At 37.1% G+C, this 17,241-nt stretch overlaps 1 protein-coding gene across 4 annotated transcripts in view; it reads left to right on the top strand.

Annotated features, from left to right (window-relative positions):
* Nucleotides 1-17,241, top strand: part of EYS (eyes shut homolog) — an 860,563-nt gene that overhangs the window by 827,429 nt on the left and 15,893 nt on the right. For all 4 annotated transcript variants that reach the window (XM_048297572.1, XM_048297571.1, XM_048297573.1 and 1 more), the window contains 2 exons: nucleotides 3,494-3,668; nucleotides 11,617-11,789. In XM_048297572.1, the coding sequence (XP_048153529.1) occupies nucleotides 3,494-3,668; nucleotides 11,617-11,789 (348 nt within the window). The remainder of the gene's footprint in view (nucleotides 1-3,493; nucleotides 3,669-11,616; nucleotides 11,790-17,241) is intronic.

Raw genomic sequence — 17,241 nt, 5'->3', positions numbered from 1 at the left:
TAATCTGATGTTTGACAACAAATACTATTAAAAGGAGGAGTAAATAGGCTAAAGAAACTCTTACCACAAATCTGAAATGTTGAAGAACCTCTTCCATGCTGAAAGAGCCACCTCTTCACATAAATGATTTTGCAAAATAAATAAAATTCCAGGTACTGCAGTCACTTTTTAAACATGGAGTAAACCCAGAACACAGTTGAGTTCCAAAAAGATACAAATATAGCCTTTCAGTCAAAGTTTAAGTTCATAATAAGTTAGAATACATTGCAAGCCTGTCAGGGTTAAAGACAGGCTATCTTTATGTTCCTGCACCACAGATGTCACAGAAGGAAAGTGAGTTCTGAACTAGCTTTTAGTCAGTGCTGTATGATCCACACAGGCCCTCTGGGTGTTTGGGTCACAGCTTTGAGAAGTCCTGAGGAGTCACTGTGGGGGCCGTCTTTTAGACCAACAGCCCACTACTCACAAACAGCAAAGAAAAACAGGGGGAAAGCAAAGCATTTTAGGATAGGTAGGATTTAAGAAATCTGTAAATTCAGTACTGCATTCAGATAGAAAATATTTTATCAATGTGTCTATTTCTGTCAGTATTCTTGCTGCATTTTTAGTACATCTTGAAAATGCCTGCTTTGTGTACTTTTTAGTCAAATTAGCACCAAGTGCTTACAAGCGAGTAAGGGATTCTAGCAAGAAATTATGGAAAAAAATCTTTGTGTGATAAGGATATCTCAGAAGAAATAAAGAAAAAGTAAAGCAGAGTAGTGAAGTAATATATGATAATCCATCAAGTTTATGTAATCCATTGTTCGTGGCTCTTTAGTGGTTTATGAGCTCTGCTAGACTGGGGTGAAAGCTATAAAAGAAATTGATGATAAAAGAGGTCAATAATAGAAAGGCCTAGGTGTGGTCTAAGGAGTCACAATTCAAAAGATTGCAAACAGAAAGGTAGTATACCATCTGTGGGTGTACAGTCTTGGTGTCTGATTTCAGTTTACTTGCATAAAACTCTGATGTTCAGACTCATGCCAAGTTTAACTCACAAAATTGGGAACTTTGAGTTCCTCTTGCAAACTTGGCTGTGTCAGAAAACCTCTCCATTATTCAGAATAGTTGGCAGTCTCTCATTAAAAGGGGCCCAGAACTGGTGAAGCAAAGGGAATTCAGGTCAGAAAGAAGGCACATTCATCAGCTGATCCTTCTGCAGAAGGTTTTATAGTGCTTGCCACAACAGGCTCAAATTGCTGCTGTGATTCATTAAATAAAAGATTCAGTTGAACTTAGAAAGCTGGGCCAAAACACTCTTGTACCTGTTACATGGTTTGTTTACCAGCGCTCAAAAAGTGTTTCTAACCTAGATGGCACAGTTAAACTGTGGTTGGTACAGTTAAACTAATCATCAACACAAAAGCCAGTTTATTTTCCATGATGACCTTTAAGTCCTTCGGGACTCGCTGTGCTTTCCATTGTTTACGCAGAGCTCTGGGCTGCTTTTTCTTAGCACTCCAGTAAGATCCAGGAGAACAGAACATGCTTCATCTGCTACTGAAAAAGAGATGAAACATTAGTTAGGATTTACCAAGCATAAGGTGGCCTAAAAAAACAACCCTGTAAAAAGCAAAAAAGCAATAACACAAAGATTGCAAATAATCATCAAAGTAGGTTATTTTTAAATTGCTTATTATGAGTTTCTGAATTAAGTTATATGTCAATACAGACAGAGCTACAAAATGTGTGAAATACAGAAATAGCTGAAGAAAGCTACTTTCAACTACATGAAACTGTAGTTAAATAGTTATCTTGCTATAGATATTACTTATATTTTGTTCCAAACAAATTAAGTGGCTATAAAAAAATCTCATTGTACATTCATTGGGTTTTTCAGATGCAAGCCTTTTCCTTATGTGATTTCAGTGAATCGTGCAAAAACTCATATTAAGTGATGTTTTTAAAATCAGTGTAATGATTACTTACAATCTCCATATCATATCCTTTCCCTGCTTGTAATATTAAGCAGAGAGCCTCTGGCATGCACTGCTGAATACCAGCTCTTCTTGTGATTTCAGTCACTGTGGGAATTCACTATGTCTCAGCTAAATTCTATAAATCAGGTTTAGAAAGGTATGAGCATTTTCAAATACATTTATGTACTAGTATAACTAAAGTAGTTTAAAACCTGATTTTTAGTTTGAAGTTATATATATATTTATGTATAAATCTGGATGACATTTCAAAATTGCTTAAGGCTACCTTTAAATGTGACTATACATCACTTGGATGCTGAGGCATATTTTGAAAAGTCACTTAGGATTTGATCCAAAAATATATACTCTGTGGCATCATTTTCAGTTTTTCAGTATAGAAATAAGCACATGGATCCATAAACATGATTCAGAAATACTGATGACTTCAGCTGGACCCATAAGGCTGACCACCTGTGACAAAGACTCTGCAAAGGGGCAGTCCATGGAAAGCTCACAGGCTAAGCAGGAGCTGCTAGGAAGTAGCAAGCAGGGAATACCTCTTCTTCACTCTGAAGCTTTAGCTCCTCATTTTGCTCAGGATACCAAGGTATTATGAAATTAAAAGAAAATCAGAGCATAGATCCAGGGACTGGCACTCAACCATCTTTACAAATAAATTATTACAATATTCCCTGACAAACATTTGGTCTGTGACAATTATTGGTTTCCTAAACAATTCTTTGATGTGTTTAGGGGCTTAGAATAATCTTTGGACCATTTCCCAGTGGTAGTCTGCATGCAGCTGTACTGTTCTGGAAAGTAATAAAAGTTTGATAACAATTTTATTACAGCCCCAGAAGTGTTTACTTTACTAGTATATGTTACACTTTTAAATTATTTTTTGAGATTAAGGGCCTGAAGGAGCAGCCTACATCGACCTTAAAATGTCACGTGTGACATGATCTGCATGTAGCAGGGACTTGAGAAGGGAAGAGTTTGAGTCATTACCTGAAGGGGTCCTTTTCAGCCTACAGAAATTCAAGTCCACATTCCTTGCTTGCATTCTATTATTTGGTGCTGTCTGGATTGTATTATATTTTATATTAAGCAGATCTTGCTGTATATTCTTCTCTTTTTTCCTGGTTTGTTTTTTTTCTCTTTTTTTTTGGTGTTTTATGTGTTTTTGGGATTTGTGACTTCTTTTATCTGATGTAGATGCATTCCTGTAAGAGCATGAGTGTAAACACAAAATTGCACCTAGTCACTGACTTTATATTCTGTCTATTCCTTGAGAAATTATTTCTTTTGTTTTACCCACCATTAAATGAAGGACTTCTGATCATCCACTCATTTGCCTGAACAGAAAGCAGCTGGCCTACCTTTTTCTCCTGTAGATGGTATGGTTGCCCATTCACTGAAGATATTCTGGTGGAACCCATTCACTGAGGGTTGACACTGTTCTGTTGTTAGGTTTGGTTTGACTTTTGCTATCTGTTTTAAAGCTAATTTCTTTCTTTCTTTCTACTTTTGAGGTTGCATTTTTGATGTTCAAGTTCGCACCAGCCTCAATCAAGGGTTTAAATCACCAGGAACTCCAGAAGGACACCCCAATTCTGGTCGCAGTGTTGGACAATGTGAAGATTCCCCATGCAGTTTAATAAAATGCAGAAATGGTGGGAAGTGCATAGAAACTGGGTCTACTGTTTAGTAAGTGTATATATATATTTAGACACAGCATAGACTGTCTCTAGACTAATAATTATGGTTATTTTAGTGTGTTCATAACAGAAGGAGGCTATAAGAAGGAAAGAAAGCTGATAAAAGTTCATTCAGTTAGACAAACACATTAAAATATTAAAATATTAACGTTATGTTAGGACCATTTCTGGGGAATTTTTTTAAGAAATTCCATGGGCTGGTTCTGCTCCACTGGAGTCACAGGCATCCAAACTTACTAGGAAATTCATAGGAAGAATTAGATATGTGACATTTTTTTAAAACTAAGTGAGCGGCTGGGATAGCAGAGAAGAAGTAGTGAAGAGGAGAGCTTGACTGTGTTAATGTCCAAATGTGGTTGATGGGGCAAAAATAGATAACTTTTTTTTTCCTGGAAATTATTATTTTCCATTAAAAAAACCCTTGTGGGGTAAACCACTGACTGTCCAACATCACAAAGTTCGGAGCCAGTTTAAATCTGTAGGAGGTCCAAACATTGTTTGAAGTTTGTCAGTGCATCTATAAGCTGCTCACCTGGCTGATCCATGGCATAAGGGGCAGCCATGAGAGGTTCCCCAGAAGATGAGTCTCTGGTCTTTCATGCCTTGTCTCTCAGTGTAGATGGAGCTGAGTGCCCAGGCTGTAAAGCACAGAAGAAGGAAGTACATTTGCAGTTCCAAGTTGCTATTGAGTGTCAACACTTCCATTGTAATAAATCTTGTTTTCAAACACTTTGTAACACAGATGTAAAACCTTTGCTGATGAGCATTTTTTATTTTAAAAGTATCTGCCAAGATTAATTATACTCACTTCCCCTTATGTGCTTTCACATATATTCACTTATTTCCACATATTTGCATAATTTTTTAAAAAGAGAAAAGTGCTGATTTAAAACTTGTTAAGATACTGGCTGAAAACATTGCAGACAGCAAGACAGATTAGAATGAGAAAACAGGCTTTGCACTGTGAAGCCTTTGTGTATGATGCTTCTTAAAACAACAAAAAACTGTCGTTCTGTGTGCTACAAAGAAAAACATTTGCATATCTGTCAATCTAAAAACAATCTGCTAACTCTGTATTGGAGAGAGAATTATATGGTAATTGGTTGTGCTGCCAGTGACACAAATCTTCACCTGTAAGAAAACTGGTACAAAAAAAACCTGCTTCTAAAGCTAGTAAGCTGTACTGAAATTTGGAAAATTGACCCCAAGATTAGCACACAGATTGATCCCCATTTCCCCTATAAGTGTATTTATATTCTCTTAAATACAGTAATGAAGGAATCATTTTAAAAAAAAACATGATTTGGGATTGCTTTCTGATTGTTGCACTGCTGTATGTCCCAACTCCTGCACTTTGCAGGATCCTCCCAGAGCTGTTAAACCCTTGGCATTTGATCTTTCTGAGGAACAAGAAAGGATAATGGCCCTCTTTCCCCTTATGACCATATTAGAGGAGATACAAAACCAAAATTGCAAGACAAAATTCATAAATGTGGGCTGAAGCATCCCACTCCCATCCACCCACCTAAATCCTTTCTTCAGCAACTTACTCAGCTGTGCTAAGTCACCTTCATATCTGTAAGGTGAACCACCACCAGCAGCATCGAGAACACATTTGGAAAGCAGGTGGCAGGCTAGAATGGCAGCTGGTGACAGAAAAACATTGTGAGCTTGGTATTATAGGCAATGTTCTTTTTCATCATTACAATTAGTGTTTCAGATTAGTTTAGGGATTATTCTAAAATTTGGGGGCACTGGGGGGGAGAAGGGTGGTGGTGTGATTTGGTTTTTCTGGGGTTTGTTTGCTTGTTTGCATTTGATTTATAGTGACCTACTACTGAATTCTATTCCTGTCCCCATATTTCAGGACAGCTAGGTCTTCACACTGTGTATATGTGCATGCATGGACCAGTAATGGTCACTTTTTCCTCTCACAGAAAAAGTGAAGCATTGCCAAAGAGGCACGGATGTAGCTTACAAATAATTTCTGTCAAAGTACAGTAGCTGTCAATACTTTCTCAATATATTTTCTCAGAGGGAACTTCTTTCTATTTTCAAATCGTGTGTTCTTTTGAAGAGCAGAATCCTTGAGGGAACTGGATTTGTGTTCAAATATTTTCTCTGCTGAAATGAGATCTCTCCAGAGGTTTTGGTTGCTGTTTTGAGCTATTTTTATGTCTTGCTTTCACCACCCTGCCAGAAAGTGTGCAGTGCTGTTAAGCTGTAGACTCAGTTGCTATAGGGATAATGCTTTGATTTAAATAGAAACAGAAATATGCTGCATTAATCTTTACATTCTGGCCAGCAACAGAGCACAACTGCTGTGTTTTAACAAAACAAAGGGGAAGTACTTGAATAATAAAATAAAGAATATCATTTTCAAGGGACAATAATATCCCCTACTCTTTTATTTATGGGACAAAATCATAGAAAATAGAAAATTGCATATAACAAGATTGTCTGTGAGGTGTTATGGCTACTTCTTGTTGGTGAAGTAAGAAAAAAGTGTGTCTTGTGTGCTGTTTGAACAGAACATCAGACAAAATGGAGAGGATTCAGTCTGCTAAATGTAAGCACATAGTGTCACTTTAGACACTCCTGGGTAGACGTTTGGCCATCAGCTGCTGCTTCAGAAGAGCTTGGGACTTGAATTTTCTGTCATATCTCCAAGCTTCATGTGGATTTCTCAGTACTCTATAGCTTTCAAAGAGCAATAGCCACTCAGATTTCAGAAATTAAATCATACCCCATATGTGTGGGGTGCCCCATAAAAGGAGCTGCTGTAGTCTCGTTATTGGGCTAGATTCAATTAAAATAAATTTGCAGTGCAAGGACAAAATCAATCTGTAACACAAGGACATACTTTCATACTCTATAAGGAAAAAGACATTTACCTGTTTAATTGTTTTGGTTTAAAACAATACAAGTTTCTGTTTTGGGGGTGAATTTGCTATCTAAAATTTTTATCCAATTTGCCTTATTTAATAGGACACTTTTGCAGCATTCCATTATTCTCTTTGTTTAGACACAGTTGATTGTCTTCCAATCTCATTTTCTTCAGGCTCCATTTTTACCTCCTAGACTGAAGATAGACTGTGTTTTGTTAATGCTCTGTTTTTCCACAGCATGAATTTAAAACCACTCTTATTTAGGGATCTCCTCCTTTCCTCAGCATCTCTCAGTTCCACTACAAAACAAATTCAAGAACTATATCCAGAAATCTCCAGTGGACTGGGCAGCCTGATGGGGCCAATACATGCCAATATGAATTTGAGATGTCCTGCACTATCTGAGATTCTTATATGATGTTGAAAAATGTTTCAGTTCCTCCTGGAAAAGTGGTTGGTGGTCCGACAAGATACCCTAAGAAGTTTCAGATGTCACTAAACATCTGCCTAATCTCAGTTGGTCTAACTAATTAGATAAATGAATTAAGCCTCTGATCTCCATTGAGTATATGCCCATCTTACACATAGAATCCCAAATTCAGGTGTCAGAATGGGCAGACCTGAACACCTCCTTTTCTGCTATAAGATACTTGTTTGATTTGACACCACATTTGCATAACTGTGGGAAATTCCATATTTGCTAGCATTGAAATGACATTTTAAACAATATATTTTCTATATTTAGTAGAAGAATGGGTTTTGTTTAGTTTAGGATCTAAGTAAACTTTCCAATTCTTCGCAAATCCTTTAGGACCTTTAGTTATTTCCTTACAAAGTTCAAGAAATGCTTCTAGTTTGATCAGGATTTTGTGTAGGAACAAACAGACACATTTCTTACATAATTCATGTGTAAGGTTACTCTTCATGAATTTTTTTAATGTTGCCTAAATTTTTGTAAAAATTTTGTGTTTTGGTTCATAACCAACAGTGACACACATTTGTTGTCCTTGGTTATGTAGAAACTGTGTTATTTGTTTGAGAGCTAATTTTGGCTTTGGTGAGGGACTTCAAACCTGAAAAACCATTCTATGAATACTGCATGACACTGTTAAGCATTTGACAAGAAGCAAAGAAGAAAAAGCCATTAAATTAAACAATCCTTGATCTTCCTAAATACTAATATGTCAGAACTTGAAGTGGTTTTTGAATTTCCAGAATTGAAAGTGAGTTTCTTTTGCATCCTGAGCTGGCTGAATTTGCCCTGCACATACTCTGGAGTGCATCCTATTAAGAGTCCTTTGCAAAACTAGGAGATTCAAGATTATACAGCTAGTTTTCAGACACACTATCAAAGTTGTATTTGAAAGCCTTTCTATCCTTTCCCACCTAAAAATATGCTTTAAAAAAAAAAAAAAAGACAGTTTGGTGGTTGTTCCTGAGATACTGGTATCTCAAGTATAGAAGAATTAATTTGATCCATGTTCTTCAAAACGCCTGAAAATAGGAAATTGTGTTGCAGTGACATTATCTTCTAAGACACATAAACCTTCTCCAGGCAAGCTAAATGTGTAGGATCCTATCACAGTCAGTGGAGATCCAGGCCTTTCCAGTTGTCTAAACACTGGCATTCTAATGGCACAGGTCCTAGGATACCCTTCTGGTCTTCATAGGAGCGCAGAAAAGGAGGACTCCAGAGGAGCACAAGTCTTCCACAGTTCTTCTGTCTTACCTGCTGGCTCACACGTCTCTCAGACACACCGTGGATCAGGAGGCAAATACAATTAGTCTGTGTTGAGGCAATTGAATGCAGGGCTTTATCATTAGGGTCATGCATGTGCTGGTTTGTGGGATGGATAGTGCTCCAGTTCCTGAGACTCTTTCCACTGGATTGTCGGTGATTGAGAGACAGGACGTAGCTTGATGCAAGCAAAAGCCGTTTATTGTTTCTACAGCATGGCTTATATACTCTTACAGCCTTCAGAGAAAACTTTCCACTACCTTAGTAAAAAACAGCAACATTCATGTTTCCTAGCAACATTGGTTAACTACCATCTTTCATGATTTCTCTTAAGCAAAGCACAATGTAATACATAACGTTCCTTCTACTCAATCCTTCAATTACTTGCCTGCCGTTCCCATGACTTCTAGCCCACTAAGGTCAAGATATCCACACCTGCGGTACTTTCTGCTCGACTTCCCCACTACCTCTCCATACTGGTTCATCACTGATTACCATATGAGCTCAGGCAGTTACTCAAGGCTCCTATTGCCTAAACTTGAGCATTCAGTGGTCTCTGTCAGAAACTTGTCTCCCTGGCCAAAAGCTGCCTCTCTCATATACCTCTAGGGCAACTGGAAGCCAGCTGGGCACCTGATGTAACATAAAATTAACTGTCTTGATCTCAGAATGAATCTCACCTGTTATACCTAAAGAAATATAAGAAGCATCTGGATTATGCTGTTAGTCATACAATTTACTTTTAGGTAGTTCTGCAAGGAGCAGAGAGTTGGGCTATAGATCCCTATGAGTCCCTTCCACCTGGATGTATTTTGTGATTCTGAGTGAGTCTTTAAATCCCTGAGAGTCAAGTCACTAGTGCAAGCTATTGGGCTCTCCTGGTCTGGAAAAACAAGCAACCAAAATCAAGAAGATATAGAGAAAACTAGACCAGCATGGCAGGCTGCACGATGGAAAAGATTTGAAACATTGCCTTTTCCTTTATCTCTTTAAAGATTAGGAAATTTTGGATCTAAGCTTCTCAATACCAGTCGAACTTGCTTAGGCGTGTTAAATAGGCTTCATTTGTTGATAGACCATTGCCACTGTAATGGCCAGAAAACATGGTCAGCTCTGTGCAAATGATTTTCAGTTAATTTAAAAACCTGACTTCTTTTAGGTCATAAAAGACAAGAATTAAAAGAAATGTAAATGGATATATGCAGACACAAGCCAGGGAAAGGGGACGAACCCTCATGTGTGATGCCCAAGAGCAGCAGCATCAGCTCCAGCAGCCTCCCTTGTGGCACAAGGAAGGGGCACTGCTGTTTGCACTCAGGGAGTTAAATCATTTCCCCTTCTCAGTATCTTTCATGCATCAAAGCATAACATTTATAGCTGGGACAGAAAGCATTCTCATGCTGACTTTGATGAATTGAGGTGCTTTTGCTTTTGCAAGGTCCTGTCCTCTCTTCCCCTTCATTCCAAATAGCTGTTTATCACTCTGAAGGGTTTGTTGGCTGTGCTTTGTTTACATGTTGTCTGATCTGAAGGTTTAGTGAAACAGCGGTTTCACTGGCTCCTCATTATGTTTTACCCAGAAACAGAGGGCAGATTAATGGAGGATATGTAGTTCAGTCAGTGCAAAGAAAAATTCAAGAGTTTCCACAAAACAAAAAACCAAAAAAATATGAACCAATCAAAACACAATCAAAATATATGAGTTTTCATTCTTAGCCTTGGGAAAAAAAGCTTCCAGGGAAAAATCCATAAGTGTTTTTATTCAGGAGGAAAAATTTTTAATCATAAAATGATACTAAATGCTAGCATAAAAATAGGTCTAATATATTTAATTTTAACTATTTAGTAAGGAGGGTATTTTAAACATCAATACCAAGTGTATTCTGTATTTAAAAATTTCTATAGAATTCATACTAATTTTAAATTTACAAGTTAGTGTGAATTTTTTACATTTGTTCCCCAGCCTAGATGAAAGAAAGGCATAAAGAGTGTCAGACATTAACAAGTCCAAAGATTCAGTCAGTTTAGAAAATTTACTTATGGTATAGATTTACAATCATAGATACATGAAACCCAGATTGCCACATCTTTCATGGTCAGATCCACTATCCTCTTTTCCATCAAGTGCTTCAACAAACCTACACCTGATGTGCCAGTTATAAGAATTTAGAAAATTAATAATGACTAAGTGATAGGCAGTTGCTGACAGGCTCCTGTTAGTAGCTAAAATTTCAAATTGTTAGCAATTCCTTTATGCTGGTTTTATTTTTATGACTATTTTTTGCTGCTTACCTTTCCCTTTTAATGTCTGCTTTAACTCCTACTTTATAAAGCCAAGGCCTTTTGGAGTTATTTGTAGAGCAAAACTCACACACAAAAGCTGCAAGCCTCTTTCTTATTTTTTCTTTACAGATGTAAATATTGTAATGTTTAATATTTAAAATAAAATGTTTCCTATTAAGTACATTTTTCTTTTATAATAAAATGAAAATACCAAAAAGGTAAATTAAGGACTTGTGTGGAAACCCAGAGTGCAGAGAATATTTCTCTGCCTGTTTTGAGGGGTTTCACCCCCCTGAACAACACAGCTTTTGACCTCTGTCCGTGGAAAAAACTGCCTATTCTTAGAGAAGAACTAGAAACTACACTAGTGTAAATTAGGTGATAGACTACTATGTAAGATTGTCACTGGGTGAAAAATATAGAGGTTTTGGGTTTGTTAATGTAGTAAATAGAGCAAAAAACATCAAAATGGAGGATTGTTGCTGTTCTTCAAACCTTCTTCTTCTTCTTCTTCTTCTACTACTCCATATTCTGCAGTAACAGTAGTTTGGGATGATTGGATGAAGAATTACGCAGTTCCTGGCTGTGTTACTAAATAATTGGTAGAAAAGTAAAAATAATGTACATTTTTAATAACCATTGGTTGATTTACCTTTAAAAAGGCAGTGTAATCTTGATAGTTTGGCTTTCTCCTGTATTCTCTGCTTTGTGCTATGTCTGGATCACTCTAGTGGCTCTGTTTCTCTGATAAGACTTAATAAACAACTATCAAGAAGCAGCAAAGGCTGAGAGTCCCATTTGTCTCTGGAACTCCTGGCAAGGACTTTAAAAACTCTCTCCCATCAGGAGAGGTTTGATTACGGCACAATCAGTGTCAAACTTCGTTAATACTCTTTTTTGTTAACCATTTTGGATCACGTTATTAAATATAGGTATCCAAACTTGAAAGTCTTGATTAGATTGCTACTGACATGTTGATTTCTTTTGATAATACTGTTGCATTCTTTCGTTTCACTTGCCCTGTGTAGCTGTGACTGCCTCACTGGATGGAAAGGTGCATTTTGCACAGAAAATGTGTCAGTGTGTGAACCTGAGCATGATCCTCCGCATCTGTGCCAGCAAGGCAGTACCTGTGTGCCACTGCCTAATGGCTACACATGTCACTGTCCTCTTGGAACAACTGGTACCTACTGTGAACAAGGTATGTCAAATGCACAGTACATTGTACACACAATTACGTGATGTAAAACCACAGCATTTTGCAATATATCAATTAAATGTGGCATAGAGACACAAAGTACAAAATAGATTTAAGAAAGTCATGCACCTTTCTGTTAGAAAAAGTAATTTAAAGCTATGAATTGTTAGGTATTTTTCCTTACTCTGCTTATTTTAAACACCATTTTTTCTTTCCGTTTTTTCGAATCATTCAACCAAGTTCACAAGCATGATTTGTCAGACACCAAGGGGACAGGAAGCATTGCAGAGCAATGTTATATCAATTCCCAAGCTCACCATAATGAAGTATGATGGGAAATACACTTGAGATTTCAGTAGTGGTGCAGAGGAGGGAAGCATCTGGGACCTTATCCAATTTCTACTGATCCTGATGAAGAGGTTCCTGTTGACTTCACAGGCTACTGGGTAGGGATGCACTGATAACGATGATAAAAGATGCAAACATCACTGTAAAAATCTGCAAGTGATTATTCTCCCCAGCTTTCTTTCAACATGTCACCCTCAAAATATGTCCTCAGTTTGCAGGTTTTGCATTTCTTACCCTCATGTAAAGGAATCCTTTATTTTCTTCTCTGAGAGATTGCACAAATGAATATTCAACAATGTGGATACACAGGTGCTACAAGCTCAGAGACTTTTCCTGCAACTGCCCAAAGTGCCTCTGTGTGTAAGGAAGTGTTGAACAGTCCACGCCCTCTGTTCCACAGCTCTTAGATTCATGTTAATTTTGTACAAATTTATGTCTTCCTGTTAGGAAGCTTTCTGTACAACTTTTGGAGAACTCCAGTTACTGTTAAATAGCTGCCTTTCCAAACTGCCTGTCAAGATCCAGCCTCTCTTGTTGTGTGAGTTTGAAGCACGAAACTGACAAGCTGAACTGCGTTTGACCTGATTTGCAGTCCTCACCCTATAGATGGATAGTTTTAAAATCCCATTACACGTGGAATTGGTAGGCTCAAATGAAAAAGAATATAGCTTCTGGAAAGTTACTGTTGAATTCCTTATTCCATGTAAGAATGTGCTTGCTTTATTGCTTCTGCTGCAACAACTGTTCAAGGCTCTTTATATGAACTTTCAATTTTGAATTCTCATTTCAAGTGAGGTTCTCAAAAGCAATACCATCTGGATTCAGGATACTGATCATCAGGACATGTGCTATATATAAAGCAGGTAATTAATCAGGTAAACACTCCTGTGTTTAGGTTTCAGAATACATTTGGATATTCTTATGATGGCCACATTACCAGTACAAGACTTATATTGGAGCAAGAGAAAATTGTATTTCTTACAGATTGTCTTCCTTTTAGTAATTCTTCACCTGGTAAACACATTAGAGGGTTCCTCTCTGTTTTATTTAAAAGCTTTCCATTTATGAATAGGTACTATGGATCCTGACCAAACCTTTTGCCCTGTATTTCACCTTACTCTGTGGCAGAGTAATGAATTATCATGAGATTTTTCAAAGAGCAGTTTGCACTTTTAGAGGGTGGCAAATTGCTAAAAAACAGCTGCTTATCAAGATTGAATATCTCATCTCTAGATTAATGGTGGTTATTGGAGCCAAAAGAAAAAGAGACAGAGAGCAAAGAACAGCCCAAGGGACTGGGAGAAAACAAAGGATAATTAAAGGATGAAGACTAATGAATGTACAAGAAAGAAGGAAAAAAGTGTGAGAAGAGATTTATGAGGCAAAAAAAGCACAGAGTAGAATAACAAAGGGTAAGAACAAATAGGGATTTACCAGATAATAGCAACTGGTAAAGACAGTACAACAGTATGGTTTGCAGAGGAACAGCACAGGTGAAGTGAATAAATGGGGCAATAGGGGTAGAACCACAATAATAAACAAGAGTATTCTGAACACAATTATTAAGGGTACTCAGGCATAAACTGGCAATAATCAAGCACTAACTTGTCTGGAAAACACTAAAAATGTTTGAGGTTCTTTATTAACTATGTACCTGAGAGATGAGAGATGAAGGCATATGAGCAGATGAGGACAATGCTGTTTTTAACTGTGATGTGTCCGGCTTAGAGCATCAACTCAAGCCACCAAGGATGCAGTGACTGTCAGCACAGACATAGGGTACATTATGGTTAAGCTTTAGATGTCAGAGCCAAGAAACAAGAGTGATTGTAATGAAATGGGAGGGAAGTGGAGGATTTATGCAGGAGTCTTTTTCGCTTGGTGTTAACATTGCCATTTGGACTCAAACCACTTCCAAGACTGTTCATGACACATGAAGCACCAAATAATGCTGTTCCACTGGTTTGAAAAGGTCACAGCTGTGACAGTAACACAGCAAAGCCAGCCCAGCTCCTGAAGTGCATAAATGGCAACCGAACATTGCCATGATCTGGCACAGTGTCAATTCTTAGTTAGCACTCCCATAACCACAAGGATGAGGAATATGGGAGAGTAGTTTATCTAGGGTTTCTTTAAAAGTAGCTATGTTTTCCACAACACCAAAACATGATGCTAATAAAATCTTTTGGTCATTTGACTTAAAAGTTTGCAACTGAAGTACCAGACAATTCTAATTTGCCTTCTGATTAAGAAGTGACGCTTCAGCCTGGAGCAGCATATAATTTAGTTATTTCAATAACACACAATATTCAAAACAAACAAGAGTTTCCAGTAGTTTGTCTGGGTAGTCTCCTGCATGGCTTTGTATGCCACATTCCAGTTTATTCCACTTGTGCCAATGAATACCTTTGTAATTAGATGTCTCAAAGGGTTTCTGAAGAGGGAGAAGTCTCTAAGGACCTGTTTTTTTCAGTTTCCCTGCAAGTATATAGTAGACTTGTTAGTTTCACTGTGATTATTACTGTGAGAAGCAGTGGCCAAGACCAAATGTTGAGGATGATTCTTCCTGAGAAAGAAGGAACACCCTTTTGCTGCAGGTAGTTTGATTATACAGGACACTGTTACATACGTGAACACACAATATCTTTTACATAACTAGTAATTATTAAGAGATGTGAACATTAAAATTACAGACATTATCCATAAATACCATCTGCAATTATATTCTAATCTCTACTAAATTCTATTTTAGCAACTTATTCCTCTCATAAGAACCACGTCTCTGTGTGAGGCCAGTAATCCTGTCTCCAGCAGTGGCCAATAATGGAGGTTTAGAGAAAAAATTAACACAGCAACTATATCCAACATCTCCCTGAAGCACGCTTTTAATATCTAAACATTTATGGCTTACTGTTTGGGTTTTTTTCTTGCCATTTATCTTAATGGATTAAATCAAGTCTCTAATCTTGGCATAAAGAGTATCACTAAAGGCAATTAAAAACTTAAACAAAAATAAATTTTAAGTCAGTAAAGTTCCTCTGACATTCCATTACACATTGAGATATATTTACACGTAAGATAGAGTTTCTATAGGTACTAAGTGTATTTATTTCCCAGATAATTTAGTAGAGGAATGAAGAAGACCTACAACTCCAGATTAAGTTAATTGTGAGATAATAGAGACTGATAATGTTCTTATTTCAGGGGACAGCAATGTAATATTTGAAAGATTCTATAGATGGCACTATTGGAGAACATTTGCCAGTGGTGAAAGTAAACAGGGTTTTCATCACAGTATTTCTACGAATTTGAAATTATTCAGCAGTATTCTTTCGCAGGAATAGTTTGTGCCACATATGTTCATAAAATCCATTATGATATTTTTTCTTGACTTCAAGGCATGATAACAGAATGCTACTGCCTTTTTCACAAAGAAACAATTTAATAAATAGATTTCTTCAACTGTATATTAGCCTCTGAATTCCATAGCTACAAATACTGCCTGTCAATGTACAGTTCTTGAAGAACTGAAAGAAATGTAAAGAGTTTTCATTGTTCCGTCCTTGGTTTAATGAGATACTTGTCAAGCAATAAAGCCATTTCCCTGAAGAACAAAGGGCAAGCAACTTCCTTGAGCCATGTTTATTCAGCTCAAGTCAATTTTCTAGATATTATTTTGATGTCAAATTCTATTATTTTGATATAAAAGTACGGAAAATTTTTGAAAATACCTGATAAACTGACAGGAAAAAAAACCCTGACTTTTGAAATAATTTTTACTATAAATATTTTGTACTTTCTACGTAGTATAGAATGTTACTTGACATATTTTGACTACTATTGTAACACAAATTAATTCACAGTATGATTTAAATCAAGTTTTACAGGAAAAGATACCTTATATACACAGTCAAGCACACATACATGTACACATATGTTGGGTTTACCTGACAATGCAGTTAGACTCGCATAGTCTATTTCATAGCTATCATTTGGAAATTTTTGTTTCTATGTTTAACCATAATGACAATTTATTATTGAGTCACAGTGACTATTATCACTATTGTCTTTTAGTCATTTAAGCAATGTCAATCCCATCAAGCTTTGTTTCCATTGATATTTTTTGAAAACTTGTGGCAACATGAGAAAATCTTTAAATAGTAACTACAGCATTCATGTCCTATAAGGATAAAAAGTGTTGTCTAAACTTTACCTGAAAAGCAATCTAAGCTTTCAGCTTTATCATTAACAGTCCAGTAAACTTAATATTCATGGCAAGCACAAGGGAACATGCATTTGTAATATTTATCTGTATAATTTAAAACACCAAGTAGAATAAAGTGAGTTACCTACTTAAATACGTCATATATAAATGCAAGTGGGAGTCATGTATGATAAAATGAAGGAGATGATAATACCCTCACACCAAGTCAGCCATGTCATCATGGAATGTGATGTTCCAATAAAAATTCAATCATCTACTTACTGTTCCCTCCAGTCACCCAACTGAGTAAGAACAAGATACAGCCAGCTAACTAGCACTTAGCAGGATGACTCTGAAATTACTTAGACTTCCTCTATGAGCATGAATGATTTGCTGGAAATGTGCTTGCCGCCCTACTTTGTGAAGGTTTTCAGAGTTAGTCAGGTAGGTAGTTAGTTAGCTAATGGTGGGAACTAGTTTTAAAGGCAAAGCAACTAGATTTAAGTGTCTAAATGTGAGTTCAATATATAAGTTCCTATTATGAGCCTAAAGATATGAGCGCATTTCTCAGCCCGGAGGGATGGGGCTGGTGTCTGGTCTCAAAGACAGCTTTGCAGAGGAGCCCCAGCAGGAGTTTCCTCCTACATTGCTTGAGGAGTAACTTCAAGTACCCCTTGATCGTGTGCTGAAATTCACTGCAGCAGCATCAATATCCACTTGATCTGGACCCTGACTCACAGACTAATTTGCAGGCTTGACCTTAACACCTGCCTCATCACTGTGGAACTGATGTTTCACTTGCTCAAGCTCAGCTAGCAGGCGTGGGGACTTGGGAGGCTTGATCAGGCTTTACCAAGTGAAAAATGAGCCAGACATGGATTTTTCTATGTCTTTTGTTATTAG

The sequence above is a fragment of the Corvus hawaiiensis genome, chromosome 3, assembly GCF_020740725.1.
Source record: "Corvus hawaiiensis isolate bCorHaw1 chromosome 3, bCorHaw1.pri.cur, whole genome shotgun sequence".
Classification (NCBI taxonomy): domain Eukaryota; kingdom Metazoa; phylum Chordata; class Aves; order Passeriformes; family Corvidae; genus Corvus; species Corvus hawaiiensis.
Note: the sequence above shows the minus strand (reverse complement) of the source record. Positions and strands in the feature narration are given on the sequence as shown.